The following is a 15420-nucleotide window of genomic DNA, read 5'->3' as shown; positions in this document are numbered from 1 at the left end:
AGTATTCTGGGAGAACTCCCCGTCCCAATTTGATGCTACTTCTTGTCCTTTCTGTCAGAAGTAGCATCAAATTGGGACGAGGAGTTCTCCCAACATCTCCCCTCTTGGAACCTCTTAACCAACACATGGTCTTGCTACCAATGCATAGTCTCCTCCCAATACACTCTTCTTTATGTCCTTTAAAGAGAATTTGAGTTCCCATATGAAGTCCTTGGCCCTATTTATAGGCATCCAAGATTTCTCTAAAGCCGACATCTCCTACTTGGCCGCATGTTCAAGTGTCTCTTCCTTACACTATTACCGTAATCTTGCATCAGTGCAACCCAAGGTGTCTTGCTCCTCTTTTACCAACGCATAGACCTTAACTTTGCATGTCTTCTCGTGTAACCACCTCATTTTCTTAAGGCCTAAGACTCCTTCCTAACAAGCCACATGTCTGGATGTCGTCCTTAGATGCGTCCATCCTTCATATGCGTTCATCCTTCATATGCGTCCATCTAACTTCATATGCGTTCAACTAGGATGACCAACACCCCTTTCAAAGCATACTACTAGCCTTGTCCTATGTGCCCACATGCCCTCGAATTTCCAACGCATAGCACATCACCAACGCATAGCAACCTTTGGGTCAACTTGGTTCTCAACTCAACACCTCAAGGCATAGCTCACCATCACCTAGGTTCTTGCTAATGCTTCTCTTATGACCAACGCAAACCACCTCATGAACCTTGTTACCGCAAGCCTTAACAACGCAAGGACAAATCACCATGCGTCCACCTTAGCTCGTTCCATCGCATAGCTCATACTTTAGCAAGGCCGCCACATCCATCGTATCCATCGCATCCATCGCCGCATGCCATCGCATCCATCGTGCAGCATCACCGCATGCCATCGCGTAACACTGCCACATCTATCATATCCATCGTATCCATCGCTGCATGCCATCGCATACTACCAATGCATTCCTTCGGCCGCATATGCGCATACCATCGGCGGCATACCTTCGGCCACATACCATAGGCCGCATCATCGCATGCCCTCAGCCACACACTCTCGCGTAGCAAGGTTGCCGCATGCCCCCAACGCATAGCATTGCTACATGTCATCAACGCATAACACCACCGCATGTCATCAACGTATAACATTGTCGCATAGCATCACAACGTGACACCAACGCATAGTGCTATCATATATCATCGACGCATACCTTCGGCTGCACAACGCATAGCACCGTCGCACGATGCCAACGCACGGTGGTGCCGTATACCATCGATGCATACTCCCATCGCCCGCATGCCATCCATCGCTGCATGCTACCAACGTAACCATCGCATCCATCGCAGCCATCACACTGCATGTGTTGTTCTAACCTCTCAAGACAGTGGCTGCCGCATGCGTTGTTCTTGGCCATACTTCAACCTCTCTCCATGCCCAAGTAACCTCTCAAGACTTCATGGCCAACGCATGGCACCACACCAATGCATTGTCTAACACTTAGTCATTTTTCTCCTTGGCTTCCAATGCATGGTTACTCTTGGCAATGCCTCTTGCCAATACTTCGGCCAATCATGCGTCCAACCTTACAAATGCATGGTTGCCTTTTCAACTTATGCGTTAATGTCTCCTGACTTTTAACGCATGGGTCATTTTGACCTTACACTTAGCCAAATTTTATCAATTAAAGCTTAACTCAAAACTACTCAAGGAAAATCTATTCAACACCTAGAAATTTCCTTCACTTCAACATAAGATTTAACTTCCACTTAGTTAATTCCCTTAACCACCTGCTTAAGTAAGGAAAATGGAAATCCAGGTTTCACACTTTAGACTGTATTTTGAACATTGATCCCTGTATGTCTCCACATATTATTTAAGACTCGTAAGACAACTTTAGATGTTAGTTTATTGGATTTAGGATTACTAAACAAAAATAGAATACAACACAATCAATAGTATTTATTGAAATAACATCAATGACTCTTTATTGATAACGTAACACAATCAATAACATTTATTGAAATAACATCGATAACTCTATATTGATGATGTAACACAATCAATAACATTTATTGAAATAACATTGATAACTCTTTATTGATGACAATCAATTAATTACATTTACTATCTACAAGTTTTAGGGTATAAAACCCAACGACATGAATGCTGTTATAACAAAACTTTGAAAAATCAATGTTCAAATCGATAAAAGCATCGGTATCTTAATCGCTATCGATTTCACCATAGTAACCGGTAGATCGGTAAGACAGAGAAAGAGTGTTATAAAATGCTAAAGCGACCTAAATCGATATGGACAATTCCATCTGTAAAGAGGTATCTCCTTATTTCAAAGGAGAAATGATGGAAATTGAGACACAAATATTTGTACCAAATATGTGGGCCCCACTACATATTCAAACGCAATTGGATTGAGGACCTTCTCAAGCTCAATTAGATTACAGGATTTTATTACGGATGGTATCGTGGACCCCACTCTTAATTACAATTGCGGATGGACGTGTAGACAAAAGCTAAAATAATCTGATGGGGGCCACAAACCGAATTGAGATTGATTTATACCCATTCCCCAATATAAATGTGGCCTAAAGGCAGAGTAAGTTTCCCAAATTTCGTCTGCTCTCCATTTGGATTCAAGAAAATTTAAGAAATAATTTTAAATCCTGTGATTTAAAATGATTTTAAATTAATTACTTTGTTTGAAACGAGAAAGATTTAAAATAAATTGAAATAAATGTATGTAGAATTTTGTGCTTAACTAGAAAAGAAAAGAAAAGAAAATATAAACTTTTAATTAAGTAATTTAATTTTGAATCTTGTAAAATCTTTTAGTCAAGAAAGTTTGTTTTTGTTTTTTTGTTTTGTTTTGTTTTTTTTTTTTTCAAAAAATTTAAGTAAAACAGAATTTGTAATCAGTTTCGATTTTAAAATCATTCTGTTTAATGTTTACTGTTTACTGCATCATAAGGTTGCAAAGAGGCCATTAAAGTTTTGCCGCCGTTGGCTCCATCTCTCGCTGCTCTGGCACTCTTTTGGTTATTTCCGCTTTCCTTCATTGTTTTCTTTGGTCTGTGGCGTTTAATATGTGTTCGATGGCATCAACAAGCAATCGAGAATTCATTGTCGACGACGACGACGACGACGACGTAAATGCCATCCTTCTTCTTTCTTGTTAACTTACCCCAAATATCTGAGTCCTCTGATCTGTCTCTCCCATCCCCTTTTCAGGATTTCGACTGGGAAGCAGCCGTCAAGGAAATTGACGTGGCCTGCCTATCAGGAATTCACTCTGCTTCATCACATTCACTGCATCCTTCCCTTACGGCATCCTCCGACGCCTCTGCAGAAACTCCAGCTTCATTTCCATCTTCCAAGGATAATGAAAAACGCGGGACTTCTCGCCAGTCTACACTTCACAGATTTATCGTAAATCCGATTGCCAAGTCTCGAAAGAAAACACTGGACGTCGAAGAACCGGTTCAAGATCCCGGCCTTGTTGAAGACTCGGTTGGTCTTGTTGGCATTGACGAGGAGGCAGCTAAGACTTGGATATATCCAGGTCATCTTGAATTCCGAACTGATTTTGATTTCTATTGTTTTGGGATTCTTATCCATTCATTTTGGAGTTAGTGAAGCGGACACCCTAGACTTTAGGCAATTTGCTTGTTGAAAATACCATCTATGTCCACTTTATTTTGCATCTTCATAGGCTCGAAGGCCAAAGGATTGTCAACTAACTCACTGTAAACCGATCCAGCACTTGCTGGTTCATATATATAACCGCTAAAGATTCCACTTGCTTTTTTGCATCTCTTCAATCCTAAAATTATATTTTATTTTCCCAGTACGTCAAATTCAAGGAGCATCATGAATATTAGATTTCTTAAATTCACTGAACACAAGCTTGTCGTTTTCAAGCAAGTATAAAGTCACGAGTATAAATACCCCCCATCTAGATCTTACATGATTTTATAATTTTGATGAACAAATATTTTAATCATCCCGTCATAAAGAAAGGACTTAATTTGTCTATAATATCGAGGTCGAGGTCGAGGTGTTTGTTTCAATCCATATATTTTTCCTCAATTTATAAACTTCCTCTTCCTTCCATTTTTTGTTCATATTTCGGAGGTTGCTCTACGAAAGCCTCTCCACTTGTTTCTCAAAATTGGGATGAATTCTTTGAAGACTCAAGAGTGTCAAGACAAGCTCGTACTATATCAGATCACTTCCCTCTCCTTTTTGAAGCTGGTGCTTTTGAATGGGGTCCCTCCCCTTTTAGATTCTGTAACAGCTGGTTAAAAAATAAGGAATGCTGTCGGATAATTGAAAACTCTTCGTTGATAAAAGGGCAGCAGGATTGGGCTGGTTTTGCCTTATATTCCAGACTAAGAAGGGTAAAACAGAGTGTTAAAAGGTGGCTGGCAGAGCACGAAAAAGACCAGAAAATCAGAGAAGAATCTCTGCTGAAAGAAATCAAGGAGAAAGACCTCCAAGCCGACACCCTTGAGAACTTTTCAGCAGAAGAAGATGTGAGAGTATCTTTAAAGGCTGACCTATTATCTCTTTACCAAGCAGAGGAAAGAGACCTAATTCAAAAAAGTAAGCTGAACTGGCTACTATTGGGGGATGAGAATACTTCCTTCTTTCATCGTTTCCTTGCAGCTAAAAGAAGGAAAAATCTTATTGCTGAATTATTTAACGAACAAGGATTGCCAACCAAATCTTTCAGAGAAATAGAAACAATCATTTTGGATTTCTTTTCCAATTTATACACAAAATGCACGGGTACTCGTTCAATACCTTTGAATATGGCTTGGTCAAGAGTTTCAGCTGAAGGTAATTCTCGTTTGATTGCAAAATTCAGCACAACAGAGATTACAGTTGCTATTCAAGCCTTAGGAAAAAATAAGGCTCCTGGACCAGATGGTTTCACAGTGGAATTTATTCTTCATTTCTGGAACTTGTTGAAGGATGGATTTAAAGATGTCTTCGAGGAATTCTATCACAACGGTAAGCTCAACTCATGTATTAAGGAGAATTTTATTTGCTTAATTCAAAAGAAGGAGGAAGCAGTCTTGATTAAAGATTTTCGACCTATAAGCCTATCTACTTTGTTTATAAGATAATAGCTAAGGTGCTTGCGGAAAGGCTCAAAGTGATTCATGCCTAGCCTAATAAATTCAACACAAAGTGCCTTCATAGAAGGAAGGCAAATTCTTGACCCAATTCTTATAGCAAATGAGGCTGTAGAGGAGTATAGATCAAAAAGAAACAAGGATGGATACTAAAACTTGATTTGGAAAAAGCCTTTGATAGAGTCGATTGGGAGTTTCTTGAAAAAATCCTCCATGATAAAGGCTTCCATCCAAAATTGATCTCATGGATTATGGGCTGTATATCCAATCCTAAATTCTCCATATTCATCAATGGAAGGCCTAGAGGAAGAATTATGGCAACGAGAGAATTAGACAAGGAGACCCTTCTCTCCTTTTCTTTTTCTTTTTTCTTTTTCTTTTAGTTAGTGAAGTCCTTTCAGCCTTGGTTAACAGAATTCATGAAAAAGGATTGTTTGAAGTATTTGTGGTAGGAAAGGATAATATCCATATATCAATTCTCCACAATTTGCAGTTGACACACACTCTTATTTTGTAGAAATGATGATGGATGTTAGAGATTCTTTGAAAAACTCTTGCATTATTTAAATGGTGCTGCGGTCAGAAAAATAAATTGGGAAAAATCAGCAATATGTGGAATAAATATTGAAGATTCCAAGCAAGAAGCCATGGCCTCAAGGTTAGTTGTAAATCTTTGCAGCTGCCTTTTTTATATCTAGGTCTTCCATTGGGCGGATATCCAAAAAAAGTAGACTTTTGGCAGCCGGTGATTGACAAACTTCAGAAGTAAACTTGACAAATGGAGAAGGTATAACCTCTCAAGAGGCGGTAGGGCAACTTTATGCAATTCAGTTCTTTCAAATTTACCAACCTATTATATTCCTTTTTAATGCTAGAAAAGGTTATTTCCTTTATAGAAAGAATTATGAGAAATTTCTTTTGGGAAGGACATAAAGGAGGGAAGCTATGGTAAAATGGGAGGTTGTCTAAAAAAATATAGAGGATGGTGGTCTGGCTCTAGGAGGCTTAAAAAGAAGAAATTTGGCACTTCTTGGCAAATGGGGGTGGCGATTTATCCAGGAGAACTCCTCTCTATGGACACAAGTTATAAAGAGTATTCATGGCAGAAATTTTGGTGATTGGCACACTTCTGGAAAGACTTTTTGCAGTCTTCGCAACCCTTGGATTAGCATCTAAAAAATCTGGTTGAAAGTAGAAGCCTTGGCAGTCTTCAAATTGGGAAATGGAAGCAGAATAGCCTTCTGGCATGACTCTTGGACTGGTAACACACCCCTTAAACTCAGTTTTCCCTCTTTATTCAGAGTTGCTTCCAACCAAAATGGATCTATTTTGGATCATTGGGATTCTCAAACCCTCTCATGGTCTACCCTTTAGAAGGCTATTAAAAGAAGAAGAAATGATTTTCAGAATTTGCTCTTCTTGATTTCCAGCATAAAGCCTTCAATCAGACCTGACTCTTGATCTTGGTCTTTAGAAGCAAGTGGCTCATTCACGGTAAAATCTTTGTCTAACCATCTTGCTTTGGCCTCACCTCTTGACACTCACCTTTTAAAAGCCCTATGGAAGACCAATAGCCCTCGAAGAGTGAATATTACGGTTTGGATCATGCTTTTTGGAACCCTAAACAGTGCCTCAGTTCTGCAACACAAGCTGCCCTCCCATTTTCTTTCTCCTAATCAGTGCATTTTATGTAAATCAGCAGGAGAAGATTTACAACACTTGTTCTTTGACTGCTTCTTCGCCAGAAATTGTTGGCTAGTCCTCTTTAAAACCTTCAACATCAGCTGGGCTTTCGAAAATACTTTTAGAAATAATGTTCAGCAACTGTTCACTGGTCCTATCCTAAAAAAAAACCCCAAATCTGATTTGGTGCAATGGAGTAAAAGCACTATTAGTTGAAATTTGGTTTGAAAGAACTCAAAGAATCTTTCAAGATAGAGAACACACTTGGTTCTCCTGTTATGAGGCTGCTAAACTTAATGCTTCTCAATGGTGTTCTCTTTCTAAACATTTTGCAGCATACTCCCTTCAAGATTTATGTTTAAATTGGCAAGCCTTCATCCTCTCGGGCTGATTATGTTTTAAAGAGAAGGGGCACTAATCTCCAACTTTGAAGACTTAAGTAGTTCGACTTATTTTCTTGTTTTCCTCTTTGTTATGTATTATGTTTCTCAAAAGAGGACATCTTTTCTCTGTATTCAAACCTCTTGTAAGTTCCATTTTGTTCGTTTTGTTTGAGTTATATGGATGTGATGAGGACGCTAAGGGGGTGTCAACCTAGTTGAGATGCCCGGGTGCGTCTCCTGATCTCGTGTCTTGTATCGCTCTTGTTTAAGTACACATTTCTTGTACTTTCTTTTTATGCATTAATAAAAAGTATGGTTTCCTTTTCAAAAAAAAAAAAAAAAAAAAAAACAACACACATCTCTTTTGTTCTCAATATGATCCTCTGTGAAAGTGGATCATATAATCCGTATACCTTTCACTCCTCACTTATCCCAAGTAACTAGAACATGTAAAATACAAAAGAGAACTGAAATTTGTCAACTGATTGTTTAGATAAACTACTAGCTTCTTCAGGTGTCATATGTTTTAGTGCAAGAGTTGGACTTCTATTTTGGAATGCAAGGTGTCCAACTTATATCTTCAAACCATATTGTTTTCGGTAGCTTTTCTTTTGTTTTAACTCTAAGTTTGTTTTATATGCCAACATATTCTTCAATTTTTTGGAGTTCAATGTTCGATATGTAGGGTATAAATTTCATGAAGTTAGTAGATAAGGATCATTGTGAGTAAGTATGGTACCCATCCCTTCGATTGGGTGGTGAAGGGGGTTAAAGGCACACACCGAAATTCTTTCGTTAGGTTGCTCTTGGATCCCTCTCTTGCTAGTGAGTTGGTCTTTGATGTGATTTGGAGGATTATACCAAAGAAAATCAAGTACTTTACCTGACAGGTTTTGCTAGGTCGAGTGAACATTTGGATAGGCTTGCTAGGAAGATGACCTCGTTAATGGGTCCTTTCTGTTGTATTCTCTGTCGGAAGATAGAGGAAGATCTGGATCACCTTCTTTGGTGCTGTCAGTTTGTGAGGTCTGTGTGGATTTGCTTCTTGTAGGAGTTTGACGTTCAGATAGCTGGCTAGAGGGATATTCGTGCGATGATCGGGGAGTTCCTCCTCCATCCTCTTTTCACAAAGAAAGACCGTATGTTGTGGTTTGTTGGGGTGTGTGCTGTGTTGTGGGACTTGTGGGGGAGAGGAACAATAGGGTGCTTAGAGGTTTGAATAAGGACCCAAGCGAGGTTTGGTCCTTAGTGAGGTTTCATGTTTGGCCTTGGGCTTCAATTTCATTTTTCTTTTTTGTAATTATTTCCTAGGTTACTTAGTCGGAATGGAAATCCTTTCTTTAGAGGGGTTGCTTTTGTGGGCTCTTTTTTTTTATGTCCTTATATTTTTTTCATTTTTTCCTCAATGAAAATTGTTGTTTCTATATAGAAAAAATGAAGTCAGTAGATAAGGAGGTTTATTTGGTATTATGATACAGTATTTTGCATCATTGATTGCTTGATGGATTATTTATATTCTTAGAAGTTAGGTGTCAAGAGAATTCTAATCTGATGTGATGTCAGTTAAATTATGTAGTTAATGTTCCTCTTCGGGATTATCAGCTGGCTATTACCAAGACAGCACTATTTTCAAATACGTTGGTGGCTTTGCCTACAGGACTTGGAAAGACTCTCATTGCTGCAGTTGTTATGTATAACTACTTCAGATGGTTTCCTGAGGGTAAGGGAAAACTTTGCTATCTTATTGATTATCAAAGTTGTATATATTTTTTTGAAACAAAAAACAAAGCTTTTCATTGATGAAATAAAAAGAGGCTAATGTTTGAAGTACAATGAGACAAAATTAGGTAGATAAAACAAATACAACCAAAAATGGCCCAAAGCTTTGTATGATCTCAATGGTAATTTCCAGTGGCCAACTTGAACATAGTGTCAATAAGGTATAGGTTCAACCCAAGGTTTTATTAAATTTTTGTTAGTCCCACTATTATTTGGAAGGATCAGAATTTGTAGTGCATTTTTTCTGCTAGCGAGGTTTCTTTTGCCGCTAAAATAGTGCCTCTTAGAAAACTAACTAGCCATCCTTGAAGCTTTTAAACTAGAAGGGTGCCAAAGCTCCAAGCACAAGGAGGGAAATTTACATGACAGTTTTTGCTACTTTGGTAGGATTTTAGGAGAAAAATAATGTTATTCAGGTTTTTTGAGTTAATTTAAAATAGATTCAAGTGAAAATAGTTATGGAGATAATTGTTCTATGGGTTGGGTATAGGTATCCTCTATCAGATCATGAGTTAGGTGTCCTATATCACCAGTTTTCCTATTTGGTTTTACTTTCGAATCAAGTGAGTTAGGTATCCTATATCACCAGTTTGCCTATTTGGTTTTACTTTCAAATCAAGTCAACATGAATAGTTGCATCTTCAGTTCCTATCTAAATATAAAGATTTTTATGTTGAAAAAAATTATCCAAATATATTTATTATTGTGGTCTTTTGATGAGAAACAAAGAGTATATAATGCACTCAAAATTGTGAAATGCCTCAAACTTTATTCAAAGATGAAGTGAATACAAATGGCCCTATTTATAGGGAAGTCAGCCGGTTAACCTATTAAATAAGTGACGTGCCAACCATCATGGGTTGGCCTAGTTGTAAAAAAGGAGACATAGTCTCAATAAATGGCTAAGAGGTCAAGGGTTCAATCCATGGTGGTCACCTACCTAGGAATTAATTTCCTACGACTTTCCTCGATACCCAAATGTTGTAGGTTTAGACGGGTGTCCCATGAGATTAGTCGAGGTGCGTGTAAGCTGACTCGTAGGAAATGGGTTTGTTTTTTACTTATTGTAAAAAATAGGGTATCTGCTCATCCGGTCACAAATAAGTACTTTTTTTTTACACTAAGTAATTTGACTGCTAATGAAGTAAACCAAAAACTTACATGGAATGCAAAAATGTCAGGAACGTTGAAGGTCTTGCTGATTTTGAGGTCAGGAGGGAAATCTAGTTTGTAGGCGTTTTCTCCATATTTTTCCTGAATTTGGAATGGTCCTATCTTCTTGTTAGTAAGTTTATTGTGAAATCCAGTAGGTAATGCAGATTTCTTTTTTTTTTTTTTGAAAAGGAAACAAGACTTTTTCATTGAAATAATGAAATGTGTCTAATGCTCAAAGTACAAAGAAACAAAAATAATAATGAGAATACAATGGAAATTTTGCCACAACTAGAATAAGATCAAAAGAAAGGACCAGCCCTAAGAATAGGGAAAAAACAACATCCAATGAACAAAAGTTTTTGAATGAGAATGCTGACTGCTGTTGACAAAGAAACGAAATTGAAGCTTGAGCGACATGGGACTTGGAGAGCGAAAGAGGCTTGATATAGAGATCATAAAAGGAATGGTTTGCAATCTGGATAACAGGATACCCTTAACATCCATTAATTGATCACCCTCTGATTTTATACACCACCTTCCATCAACAATTTCCACTTCCAAAAAGGAAGTTCCCCTCTTTGCATTCCTAACTAAGCTGTCCATTAACTGATGTAACATAAAATTCTTCAAAAAGCTTCGTGAAGCTATCTTTTAATAATTCCCAGAATTTAAGGATGAATTCTGAAGTGTAACCATCTGGACCGGGGGCTTTATTCCTGCTCAAAGACATTACTGCTCTTCTAATTTCTGGTTGTGTAAAGCTGGCTGCAAGTTGACTGCTTTGCTCTCTTGATACTTCTGCCCATTGCAGGTTGGTAGGGATTGACCTTACTCCAATAGCCTTGGAATAAAGGGATGTATAGAAGCCTACAATGAGTTCTTCAATTTCTCTAAATGATTTGGTTGGGATGCCCTGCTCGTTGATCAATTCTGAAATCAAATTTTTCCTTTTTTTTTGCTGCTAGAAACCTATGAAAGAATGAAGTATTCTCGTCACCCAAGCTTAACCAAATCAGCTTGCTTTTTTGTAGGAGGCTTCTTTCTTCCACTTGGTAAAGGTGTATTAAATCTGCTATTAGTGCCAATCTGATGCTTTGTTCCTGCTCATCAATATCTGTGTTTCCCCCTACAATTTCTCTTCTTTCAATTTCTTTCAACAACTCTTCCTTGCTTTTCCTGTTTTTCTCTGAATCTGAATGCATTTTTTCAAAGCGCTTTTCATTAACTTATCCGAAATGGCATAGCCAGCCCAACCTTGCTGACTGTTTACCTCCAAATTTCTTTCAATCAAACTGCAATATTCTTTTACGTTTAACCAACTATTGCAAAATCGAAATGGGGCTGGACCCCATTCGATTGCTCCTTCTCCTGACCAAGTGATTCTTCCATTAGAAAGGGGAATTTCTAGCAAATTTGTATCTTCGAGGAATTTGTTGAATTTTCTCATTCCTCTAGTCATTCTTCCAATAGGGAATTGTTCTTGAATTCGACAGGTCATGTTAAAGTTTCCTCCAATGCACCATGGAATTAACCCAAGATCAAATCACAATCTTCCACAATTGAGGTCAAGTTACTGGGGATATATTCTTTGTCGATGGCCTTAATGGAAGGAGGGAAGCTGCTGGCCAATTTGTGATCTTCTTCTGATTGAAAAAGGCAGGGCAGATTGTGTTGATGATCCTGTTCGAGATAAACCTCTTTTTGGAAGGGATCAAGAGCTAGGATATCTTCCTCACCACTGCTTATACTCAGCAAGGAATCCTCATTAGAAGCATAATTTTTGATAGCTGCTTGAAAGGGTTCAAATACACCTCGAAAAAAAGACACATTTGAGTCTCCAACTTTAAAATCATGAAAAGAGAATGAGAATGATTCGAGGGGAAGAGCCACTGACCTGTTAATTGGGCTAGAGGGTATTTGCACCTTAGTACAACAATTCTCCAAAAGATCTGTGTTTAACATGGAAGTCCAATCATTTCGAAAAGAGGTTTTCTTCCTTGTGAAATGTTTTCTGAAAGGTTTCAAAAGAACAGCCTGCAACTCTTTCCTTTGCTTGCTTATGTTGTTTGGAAGATGACCAGAAGGTGTAGAAGAAGAGATTTTGGCGTTGAGATCTTCTTTTGGTAATAATAGAACTTTATCTTGGAGGAAAGGAGCCGAAAAGGACTCTTGGACTTCCTTATTTGTTGGTGTTGAAAAAACCGCAGGAGGGTCCAAGGTTTCAGGGCACGAGGGGGCTGCAACATTCAAAAGAACTTTCTGACTGTTTGTTGAAAATAAAACGCCATTATTTAATTTTTCAGACGGTTGGAATTCTTCTGAAAAGGTGCTGATATTCTGGCTGTTATTGGAATTAAATTGAGTTGCGGCTGGTGGAATAACCCAGAGCACACCTGTTGTACTTCCCCCGGTGAGTATTAATGTATTTTTTGATTCTCTCTCTATTAATTGATCTTCCTTTTCTCTTCTTAATGACAACTCTTGCTTCTCTCTCTTTTTGTTCACATTAAACAGGGTAGAAGAGTCAGAACTATTGAACTCAGCTTGAATCTTGACAGCCCTCTCTTCCGGCAGTATTACCGCATTTTCTTCCATCTGAAAAGACTCTTGAAACGAATTTTTTGGTTGAGAAGACTCCTGAACTTCCTTAACCGAAAGGCTATTAATATTTTCCTCTGCTGGCGTCATCAAAGCTTTTGAAAATAGGGGATTTCTAAAAAAATTAGAATTGTTGCTGATTTTAAGGACCAATCTTCGGACTTATTTGTATTCAATAGACCTTCATCAAACAAAACTTGATTCATACGAGCTATATCTACCGGATTTGAAAGGTCTTCTTCATTAAAAAACTTCTTAACTTTGTTTGGAGGATCCAAAAATTCAATATCACCAAAGTGTAAGAAAATGTTTCCCCTGTTTTCATCTGAAATTTCGATGGTTGCTGACAAAAATCCACATAAGTTCTTCTTTACTTGAATTCTAGCTTCAGTCACATTAAGAAAATTTAGTGTTTCTAAAGAAATGGCTTTTAATCCTCCAAAATATGAGCCGGTAGCTTCAAAAATTTGCTTGCACCAGAATTCTAATGGCAGATTTTTAATGGATATCCAACCCCCATAACCTTTAATTGACCTTGGACGACTATGTAAGGTAGTATTCCACCTTTCAAATTTCAAGTGAAGTTGTCCTATCCTCTGCCACTCTCCTTGTTTTGCTACTAATTCTTCCAAATTCCCTTTTTCCAGCTTTATCGAAGCTGATTCTGTTGAGAGAGGATTGATCAAAACTTTAGAATTGGCCCAAAGCTTTACTTCCTTTGAGACTTCATGCCAATTGTTGAATTCAAATAACCTAGTTACTACCCATAATTTGCTGAAATCTTCCTTGAGGACATCATTGTTTTTTTGAATCCAAAACTCTGGTGACCTCTGTTTTTTTGAAACCTGGGAAGGGTGGGAATTCTGTTTTCCTGTAGAAACTGGGATTCTGTTTTCCTTTCTTCTCCTTACTGCATCTACATAAGAGACTTGGACCTCCGAACGACTTTTTGACATGATAATCTCTCTTTAGTTTCAATACTCCTTCTAACATATTATTAAAAGAAAGTCAACCGGAGTTAGATGTACCTGATGGAATATGGATGTAAAAACATCCTCCAGACGCTGGCCAACCTACACATCTTAAAAACCACTTTGAATAGACTCGAATCTTTGAGAGCTTTACTACACCAAAAGCATCATGACCACTATTGACGACAAAACTGGAGGTTGGGAGCTTCAAAAGTCCAGAAATGTTTTCCTAGAACCAGAGGAACTGAGATTCTGCCAAGAAGAGGCATTTCTTAGCTTCCACATCTTCTATGATGAAGGTTTCTTCTTGAAAATAAGCACAAAAATGGATGTCGTTGATCCTACAGCTTATAACTTCCAGTGCTAAGCTGTTCTTGGGAGGTGTGGCTGAAGGAAGGCTTTTATTTGCCATGGGATTCGGGTGTGGAAAGGGAGGGAAAATGGTAGGGAGAATAATTAGAGGCTGATCGGAGGGGAGGGAAGAACGGTGTTAGGCAAGATGGGGTGAGAGGAAAGAGGAGAAAGGAGGGATCGATTAGTCTTCCATTTGAAAGAAAGGTGCCAATTTAAACTTATGTCTTGCAAGGAATAGGCTTCAAAGCAATTAGAGAGGGAGCTAGGTAATGCAGATTTCTTCAAATGAATCAGTACTAAATCTCCAATAGCAAATGTTTTTGGTCTTCGGTGAGCATTCGCAGCTTCTTTGTATTGAGCATTTGCTTTTTCCAAATGAGCACAAACCTCTTCATGAATATCCTTTATTCTTTAAGCCATGAAATCCGCTTTACCACTTAAATCAACAGTAGAGGTAAATTAGAAAGATCTAATGTGATTCTAGGTAAACGAGTATAGACTATCTCAAAAGGAGACTTCCCTGTTGATCTAGTTGCCATATGGGGGTGAAGGCAAATTCTGCTTGAGACAAAGAAAGATCCCACTGTTTTGGTTTGTCACTACTCAAGCATCGAATTAAGTTGCCTAGAATTCTATTCATCACTTCAGTCTGTCCATCTGTTTGTGGATGACTTGTAGTGCTATAGAGTAAACCTGTTCTAAATTTTTTCCATATGGATTTCCAAAAAAAAAAACTCATAAACTTCACATCTCTACAGAATGGTAAGACAGATTTGGGTGTAACTAATTTGGTGGTAGTCACTTTTTGAATCTATTTTTTAAAATATAGATGCTCCACCTAATTGATCAAATAGATCACTTAATCTGGGTATAGGGAATCGATACTTTATTGTAATTTTGTTAATAGCTCTACTATCCACACATAGTCTCCAAGAACCGTCCTTTTTTTGGGGCCACAGTAAAGTTGGAACGGCACAATGACTTGAGCTAGGCTGTACGTGTCCTTTTGATAATAATTCTTGGATTTGTTCATGCAAGATGGCATACTCTTTAGGGCTCATTCTATAGTGTGGAAGGTGTGGCAATGTGCTTCCCGATATCAGATCAATTTGTTGTTGGATGTTCTTTAAAGGTGGAAGTGATGATGATTCATGTGTTATGCTAGGAAAATTTTCTACTAAAGAAGAAACTTCAGAAGGTATGTTGTTAGTTTGAACAGTAGAAGTATCTTGTTTTACTACAAGGGCAATGAGAGGGTCTTTTATTTGCAAGAAATCCTTTCTTTGAGTTATTATGAATAATTGAGATTTGTTTTTGGGTGGTTTTTTATCTTCACTTTTACCT

At 38.0% G+C, this 15420-nt stretch overlaps 1 protein-coding gene across 9 annotated transcripts in view; it reads left to right on the top strand.

Annotated features, from left to right (window-relative positions):
• Nucleotides 1-2973: 2973 nt before the first annotated feature.
• Nucleotides 2974-15420, top strand: part of LOC120075323 (DEAD-box ATP-dependent RNA helicase FANCM) — a 77669-nt gene continuing 65222 nt past the window's right edge. For 3 of the 9 annotated variants that reach the window (XM_039028609.1, XM_039028608.1, XM_039028607.1), the window contains exon 1: nucleotides 3432-5028. In XM_039028609.1, coding sequence (XP_038884537.1) covers nucleotides 3996-5028 — 1033 coding nt within the window. In that variant the 5' untranslated portion in view covers nucleotides 3432-3995. Of the gene's footprint in view, nucleotides 3162-3243; nucleotides 5029-8795; nucleotides 8940-11117; nucleotides 11212-15057; nucleotides 15275-15420 lie in introns of those variants that run through there. The other 6 variants (XM_039028610.1, XM_039028611.1, XM_039028616.1 and 3 more) reach the window with 6 other exon arrangements.

This window comes from Benincasa hispida, chromosome 4, assembly GCF_009727055.1.
Source record: "Benincasa hispida cultivar B227 chromosome 4, ASM972705v1, whole genome shotgun sequence".
Taxonomy (NCBI): Eukaryota; Viridiplantae; Streptophyta; class Magnoliopsida; order Cucurbitales; family Cucurbitaceae; genus Benincasa; species Benincasa hispida.
Note: the sequence above shows the minus strand (reverse complement) of the source record. Positions and strands in the feature narration are given on the sequence as shown.